Source organism: Pan paniscus, chromosome 18, assembly GCF_029289425.2.
Source record: "Pan paniscus chromosome 18, NHGRI_mPanPan1-v2.0_pri, whole genome shotgun sequence".
In the NCBI taxonomy this organism is placed as follows: domain Eukaryota; kingdom Metazoa; phylum Chordata; class Mammalia; order Primates; family Hominidae; genus Pan; species Pan paniscus.
Window position 1 is genome coordinate 37713280 of NC_073267.2, and position 8917 is coordinate 37722196.

The 8917-nt window shown below is 43.9% G+C and overlaps 1 protein-coding gene across 1 annotated transcript; it reads right to left on the reverse strand.

Annotated features, from left to right (window-relative positions):
• Positions 1 to 248: 248 nt before the first annotated feature.
• LOC117978603 (large ribosomal subunit protein eL15-like) lies at positions 249 to 7476 on the reverse strand. Its single transcript, XM_055100214.2, is given in 1 exon segment — positions 249 to 7476. A coding segment is annotated over 1 exon segment (600 nt). The 5' UTR covers positions 5260 to 7476; the 3' UTR covers positions 249 to 4659.
• Between the last annotated feature and the right edge of the window lie 1441 nt (positions 7477 to 8917).

The window sequence follows — 8917 nt, forward strand, 5'->3', positions numbered from 1 at the left end:
CTTCTGACCTCGTGATCCGCCCGCCTTGGCCTCCCAAAGTGCTGGGACTACAGGCAAGAACCACCGTGCCCTGCCTGAAGAGTCGACATTTTTTTTTTTTTAAACAGTTTCACTCTGTCGCCCAGGCTGAAATGCAATGGCACATTCTCAGCCCACTACAACCTCCGCCTCCCAGGTTGTAGCCATTCTCCTGCCTCAGCCTCCCAAGTAGCTGGGATTATAGGCACCCACCACCATGCCTGGCTACATTTTGTAGTTTTTTTTTTTTTTCTTTTCTTTTTGAGACGGAGTTTTGCTCTTGCTTCCCAGGCTGTAGTACAATGGCGCCATCTCTGCTCACCACAACCTCCGCTTCCCAGATTCAGGTAATCCTCCTGCCTCAGCCTCCCGAATAGCTGGGATTACAGGTATGTGCCACCACGCCCAGCTAATTTTGTATTTTTAGTAGAGACGGGGTTTCTCCATGTTGGCCAGGCTGGTCTCGAACAACCGACCTCAGGTGATCTGCCCGCCTCAGCCTCCCAAAGTGCTGGAATTACAGGTGTGAGCCACCACGCCTGGCTCTACTTTTTGTAGTTTTTAGTAGAGACAGAGTTTCACCATGTTGGTCAGGCTGGTCTCGAACTCCTGACCTTAGTTGATCTGCCCGCCTCAGCCTCCCAAAGTACTGGGATCACAGGCGTGAGCCACTGTGCCCGGCCCAAACAGTCTAAATTTTAATAAATACTGCCAAATAACACTTTCAAAAGAGTATCCATTCATACTCCCACCAATGGTACATAAAAAGGCTCAATAACAATTGGTAAAATTGGTTTGGTGGGGAATTCAACTCTACACTGCTGAGCTGCTGCTATTTGCAACCATAGTTTTTTTTTTTTTTTTTTTTTTTTTCTGAGAGAGAGTCTCGCTTTGTCACCCAGACTGGAGTGCAATGGCGCTATCCAGGCTCACTGCAACCCTTGCCTCCCGGCTTTAAGTGATCCTCCTGCCTCAGCTTCCCGACTAGCTGGGATTACAGGAGTACGCCACCATGCCCAGCTAATTTTGTATTTTTAGTAGAGACGGGGTTTCACCATGTTGGCCAAGATGGTCTCGAATTCCTGACCTCAGGTGATCTGCCCGCCTTGGCTTCCCAAAGTGCTGGGATTACAGGCGTGAGCCACCGTGCTGGGCCCTGCAAACATAGAATCTTAGAGTTGAAAGGGACATAAAAATTCATCAAATTCTTGTCCAGCTCCCCTCCCAAGGGAGCAATCCCCTGCAATACAGCCTTGTTTACAATGCTCTTGTCTGTGACTGGGGTCAAACTCCACATCTTTGATCTTAAGAATAAACCACCACTGACAGTGGGCTTATCACATCCAGTAAGTTTGTTATATCACTGGGCCAAAATCTACTTTCCTGGTGGGGCCCGGTGGCTCACGCCTGTGATCCCAGGACTTTGGGAGGCTGAGTAGGGCGGATCGCCTAAGGTCAGGAGCCAGAGACCAGCCTGGCCAGCATTGCGAAACCCCATCTCTACTATAAATACAAAAACTAGCTGGGTGTGGTAGTGCCTGCCTGTAGTCCCAGCTACTCGGGAGGCTGAGGCAGGAGAATCACTTGAACCCAGGAGGCGGAGGTTGCAGTGAGTGGTGATCACTGCACTGCACTCCAGTCTGGGTAACAGAGCGAGACACACGCACACGCACACGCACACGCGCGCACACACACACACACACACACACACACACACCCTACCTTTCCTGCAACACACCCCACCTATCCTAGCTCAGCCCTGGGAAGTAACACAAAAGAGCTAATCCTTTTCCACATGACAGCCCTTAAAATATGTGAAGACTGTATCACATTTCCCCAGAGCCTTCTTTTTGTGGGGTACAACTTCCCAGTTGTGACCAAACACGTCCCTTCCATAGGAAAGTGCTGACTGGAGTCTCTTCAGCTGAGTGGCCCAGCATAAGAGCTTTAGAGTCACTAGGCTTGGGTTCAAGTCCGTGTTCCCACCCCTTCCAGCCACCTGACCTGGGCTAAATCACTTCTCAGACTTTAGTTTCCTCCCTTGGATAAACTGCATAGCAATAGTACCCATGTCATAGGGTTGCTGGTTTGGCCACATTATGATTTTTTGTTTCTTTTTTTTTTTCTTTTTGAGACAGAGTTTTGCTCTTATTGCCCAGGCTGGAGTACAGTGGCACAGTCTTGGTTCACTACAACCTCCGCCTCCTGGGTTCAAATGATTTTTCCTGCTTCAGCCTCCCGAGTAGCTGGGATTACAGGCACCCGCCACCATGCCCAGCTAATTTTTTGTATTTTTAGTAGAGTCAGGGTTTCACCATGTTGGCCAGGCTGGTCTCGAACTCCTGACCTCAGGTGGTCCACCCGTCTTGGTCTCCCAAAGTGCTGGGATTACAAGTGTGAGCCACTGCTGGCCTTTTTTTTTTTTTTTTTTTTTTGAGACAGAGTCTTACTCTGTCACCCAGGCTGAAGTGCAGTGGCATGATCTTGGCTCACTGCAACCTCCGCTTCCCAGGTTCAAGTGATTCTCCTGCCTCAGCCTCCTGGTAGCTGGGACTACAGGCACCCGGCACCACACTCAGTCACATGGATTTTTTTGGTGGGTTCCTTCCTCCATAAGAAAAAAGTGTTTTAAATCATATTTTATGACCGTGTTAGTACAAGGATGAATATAACAAGGCCTGGTGCAGTGGATCATGCCTGAAATCCCAGCACTTTGGGAGGCCAAGGTGGGAGAATTACTTCATCCCAAGAGTTCAAGAACAGCCTGGGCAACATGGCAAGACCCTTTCTCTACAAAAAATAAAAAAAATAAAAATTAGCCAGAAGTGGTGGCATGTACCTGTGGTCCCAGCTCCTCGGGAGGCTGAGGTGGGAAGACTGCCTGAGCCCAGGGGGTCAAGGCTGCAGTGAACCATGATTGTGCCACTGTACTCCAGCCTGGGCGCCAGAGCTCCTGCTCAAAAATACCAAAAACTAAAAACTAAAGATAATATATATATGTAATAAAGGCAGGGTTATGTTTATTTTTTCTTCTGATTTTAAAAGAAGTAAAACATTTTCATGGGGCCCTAAAAGTATTGTGGGCCTTGGGCACCATGCCTTCTGTAAGTTCATAGGCCCTGGCTGCTGGAAGGAGTAAAAAAGAGAAAACATGCCAAATATGTAAAGTGCTTAGCGCAGCACTGGGCCTGGCTCTTTGTAACTTAATAAATGGTGATCAAAAATTAAAAAGGGCAATGCAGGCCGGGTGCAGTGGCTCACGCTTGTAATCCCAGCACTTTGGGAGGCGAGGCGTGCGGATCATGAGGTCAGGAGTTTGAGACCAGCCTGGCCAACATGGTGAAACCCTGTCTGTACTAAAAAACACAAAATTAACCAGGCGTGGTGGCACACACCTGTAATCCCAGCTACTCGGGAGGCTGAGGCAGGAGAATTGCTTGAACCTGGGAGGTGGAGGTTGCGGTGAGCCGAGATCACACCATTGCATTCCAGCCTGGGCAACAAGAGTGAAACTCCGTCTCAAAAACCAAAAAAAAAAAAGTTGGGGGTGTAGTGCAGAGAACAGAGTGTAACCTTGGAGAACTCTGCAGAGCTTTCCTTTTTTTTTTTTTTTTTTGAGACGGAGTCTTGCTCTGTCGCCTAGGCTAGCACAATCTCGACTCACTGAAACCTCCGCCTCCCGGGTTCAAGTGATTCTCCTGCCTCAGCCTCCTGAGTAGCTGGGATTACAGGTGCATGCCACCACTCCCAGCTAATTTTTTGTATTTTTAGTAGAGACATGGTTTCACCATATTGGCCAGGCTGGTCTTGAACTCCTGACCTCAGTTGATCTGCCCACCTTGACCTCCCAAAGTGGTGGGATTACAGGCATGGGCCGCCACACCTGGCCTGCAGAACTTTCTTTATTGGCATGCATTGGGACTTGCAGACTCAGCTCCAGCTGAATGTAAGGAACACAGTTCCTGGGTCCATGTTTTCTCACTGTGTTCACAGAGTCTTGCAAGAGATTCTGCAAAAAGACACACAGTCTATGGCATTTATCTTCAGACGAGAGAAAGTATACATTTAAGGACATGTGCGTGAAGAATTCTGGAAGGATAAAGAAGATATTAATTTATAGCCATTACCTATTGAGAAGGAAGGATTGGGAATATTGTGAATAGGTCCAGGAGTGGGAGAGAGACTTTCCACTGCATGCCTACTTACAGTTTTGATGTATAAAGAATGATAATAGAATGCTGATTCAAAAATGTTAATAATTTATTTTCGTTTTTTCTTTTTTTTTTTGTGATGGAGTCTGACTCTATCACCCAGGCTGGAGTGCAGTGGCGCAATCTCAGCTCACTTCAACATCTGCCTCCCGGGTTCAAGCGGTTCTCCTGCCTCCACCTCCTGAGTAGCTGGAATAACACTTGTGCACCACCACACCCAGCTAATTTTTGTATTTTTAGTAGAGACAGGGTTTCGCCATGTTGGCCAGGCTGGTCTCGAAATCCTGACCTCAGGTGATCTGCCAGCCTCGGCCTCCCAAAGTGCTGGGATTACAGGCTTGAGCCACTGCACCTGGCTCAAAAATCTTAGTAATTTTTTTGACTGTCCTAAATTGTTTATTAGGTATGAGTTTTACAAACTTTACTTATATTAGTGGTAACAGTGGAGATTGAGAGTATTGCGCCTTCTCCAAGCTGCCCAGCAAGAACCACCAATAGTGTGGTGGAACTTACGGCCCTTTCCAAGGTCATGGCTCTTTTGGCCTGCACATGCCAGGCCACGCATCTCCTTGTGCTTGTGGACTGGTTTGGTGATCCACTGGGTGTCAGGATTTCTTCCGATAGCTTTATGGAATGGATCAACGAGGATAACCTCAAAAAATTTGTGTGTGGAATCTTCACCCATCCAGTAAGAATTCAGGACTCTTAGAGCCCCACAGTGGCGTCCAACTCACTCCTCTGCAATCAACTGTAGGCTTCAGTTAATACCATGATGGACAGGATTGCCGTAAGTTGCACCCTTAGGAACTGAGCATTTTCGGCCATCACGGAGAATACGAATCCCGTATATAACATAATCTTGCTTGATCTTGTAGCCCAGTTGGTGCACTTTATCGGGCCGGGTGGGGCGGGGAGCCCTGTGGAGAGCAGAGAGCTGGCGGTACTGCCAGCAGCGGACCCTCAGAAGAAAGCTCATGACATCAGACTGCTTCTTCCTCCACAGCTCGTGGATGTACTTGTATGCACCCATCTTGGCTTACCTGATTGCTGCCGCCAGACAGAAGGGCCAAAAATCTTAATAATTTTTATTTTGAAAAATATATGCATGCGGTTAGAAAAAACTTCAAACAGTTCAAAAGGGTGAAAAGCAACTCTCCCTCTTGTACCCAGGGAGTACCTGGTAAGATATAACATCTCATACAGGACTTACAGAACCTCTATAAAAACTATTAAAAAATTTTGTTGAGAGACAGTAAAGAAGACCTAAATAAATGGAGAGATATACATGTTCATTGATTGGAAGAGCCTAGATTTGAAGGCGCCAACTCTTGTATTGATTCATAGATCAAATGTAATCCCAATGAAAAGCTCAGCTATTTTTTTTTTTTTTTTTGTAGAACTTGACAATCTGATTCCAAAACTGATAGGGGAATAAAAGGGAGTCAAAGTACCCAAGACACTCTTGGGAGGAAGAAACAAAACCAAAAATGAACTGTGGGCTGGGCACAGTGGCTCACGCCTGTAATCTCAACACTTTGGGAGGCCGAGGCAGGTGGATCATCTGAGATCAGGAGTTTGAGACCAGCCTGGCCAACATGGTGAAACCCCGTCTCTAATAAAAATACAAAAATCAGCTGGGCATGGTGGTGGGTGCCTGTAGTCCCAGCTACTTGGGAGGCTGAGGGAAGAGAATCGCTTGAACCCAGGAGGCAATCGTTGCAGTGAGTCGAGATTGTGCCACTTCACTCCAACCTGGCAACAGAGCGAGACTCCATCTCAAAGAAAAAAAAAAAGCTAGACATGAAGTTAGGGAGAGGAAGACAAACCAGAACCCACATTCCTTTTTGACGCTGTTGTTTACTTTTCCATTATAGCCATTCTAGCACAATTAGAGTAATATCTTATTGTGGTCTGTTGAAATACTTTAAAGGAAGTTACACAGATCATGATAGATTACTTTAAATGCCATGCTATATATCTCTAAAAATACACGTTTATGTATTAGAAGACTCAATATTGTTAAGATGGCAATACTACTCCAAAGTGATCTATAGACTTGATGTAATCTCTATGAAAATCCCAATGTCCTTGTTTGCAGACCTGGAAAATTCAAACCTAAAATTCACATGGTATTGCACCCAACAGCCAATCTTGAAAAATGAGCAGAGTTGGAAGACTCACACTTAGTGACTTCAGAATTTACTACAAAGCAACAATAATCAAAAAGTTTGGTATTGTTAGGAAGATAGGCATATAGATTAGTGGAACAGAATTGAGAGTCTGGAAATAACCCATACATCTATGGTCAATTGTTTTGTTTTGTTTTGTTTTCTTGACAGAGTCTCACTCTGTCACCCAGGCTGGAGTGCAAAATTATCACACCTGTAAGTTCTGAAATTTTTTCTCTTATTATTTCATCTACAGTTTTTTTTCCCGTGTTTTGTCAGTTTTATTTTTCTGAAATGCTTATTATTTAGATGTGGGATCTTTTTGTGTGACCTTCTAATGTTCTCCATTTTCTCTGATCTCTGCAAGATTTCAGCAATTTTTTCTTCCCTTTTCTTTTTTTACTTCTTGCTTTCTTAATTTCTGAGAGCTCCTTTTTGTTCCCTGAATGTTTCTTTTAAAAGATATACTGGTCGGGTGCAGTGGCTTACACCCGTAATACCAGCACTTTGGGAAGCCAGTAGGAGGATCATTTGAAGCCAGGAATTTCAGAGAAGAATTCTGCAATCTCCTCATTGAAGGTTGTGGTAGTCATACCTGACCCTGTGAATAATTCTAACCAAGGCTGGGCATGGTAGCTTATGCCTGTAACCCCAGCACTTTGGATGCTGAGGCAGGTGGATCACCTGAAGTCAGGAGTTTGAGACCAGCCTGGCCAACATGGCAAAACCCCATTTCTACTAAAAATATGAAAATTAGCTGGGCATGGCAGTGCATGCCTGTAATCCCAGCTACTTGGGAGGCTGAGGGAGGCGAATCGCTTGAACCCGGAGCCGAGATCATGCCATTGCACTCCAGACTGGGCAACAAAAGTGAAATTCCATCTCAAAAAGAAAATGAAATAAAAATAAAAAAATTCTAACCAATGAGGTATGATTGAAAATGACACACATCTTTGCCAATCATACTTCATTGGTTAGAATTATTATTATTATTGGAGACAGAGTCTCACTCTGTTGCCCAGGCTGGAGTGCAGTGTTATGATCTCGGCTCACTGCAGCCTCTGCCTCCGTGGATCAAGTGATTCTTCTGTCTCGGCCTCCCAAGTAGCTGGGATTACAGGTATGTACCATCATGCCCAGTTAATTTTTTGTACTTTTAGTAGAAATGGGGCTTCACTATGTTGGCCAGGCTTGTCTTGGACTCCTCATCTCAGTTATCCACCTGCCTTGGCCTCCCAAAGTGCTGGGATTACAGGCATGGGCCCACATGCCTGGCCTGGTTAGAATTATTCAGAGAATAATTGAACAATTATTCTGTGAACAACCTGTAAACGAACAACCTGAAAATTAAACTAAGAAAAGAAAATTAAGACAATCCACTTGCAACAGCACCAAAAACAATAAAAATACTTGGTAATAAATTTAACAAAAGATGTTCAAAATTTGTACACTGAAAGCCATGAAACATTGCTGAAAGACATTAAGGAAGACCTAAACAAATAGAAAAACATCCCATGTTCATGGATTAGAAGACTCAATATTGTTAAGATGTCAATACTACCCAAAGCAATCAACAGATTTAATGCAATTTCAGTGGTCTTTTCTGCAGAAATGGAAAGGCTGATTCTCAAATTCATATGGAATCGTAAAAGACTCCAAATAGCCACAACATTCTTGAAAAAGAAGAACAAAGTTGGAGGACTCATATTTCTTGATTTTAAAGCTTACTACAAAGCTACAGTAATCAAAACAGTGTGGTATTATCTTAAGAACAGACATATAAACCAATGAAATAGAATTGAGAGTCCACAAATAAACCTATACAATTATGGTCAATTGATTTTTGACAGGTGTGCTAAGACAATTCAATGGGAGAAAGAATAGCCTTTTAAAAAAATTGTCCTAGGACCACTGGATAAACATGTACAAAAGGATGAAGTTGGACCCTAACCTTGCAATTACCTTAAAAATTATTATAAATATAAGAACTAAAACTATAAAACTCTTAGAAGAAAACACAAGGATGAATTTTCATGATCTTGGACTTGGCAATGAATTCTTAGATATGACACCAAAAGTACAAGCCAAAAAAGAAAAATAGACAAATTAGACTTCATCAAATTAAAAACTTTTGTGCATTGAAGGATATTATTAAGAAAGTAAAAAGACGATGTACAGAATGGGAAAAAATATGTGCACACCATGTATCTGATAAAAGTCTATGTTTTAATGTAATTAAAACATGAACAAAGTTAATTTGTGTGGCAGCAATAAAAAAGGGAAACAAATATGAACAAAGGACTTGAATAGGCATTCCTAGAAGATACGTAAATCACCAACAGGTGCATAAAAAGATGTTCAACATCATTAGTCTTTAGAGAAACACAGACAAAAACCACAGTGAGGTCTCAATTCACACACACTAGGACAGCTACAATTTTTTAAAAAAGTGTGTGTGTTGGAGGGTGCAGCTGGGAACAGTGACTCATGCCAGCACTCTGGGATGCCAAGGCAGGAGGA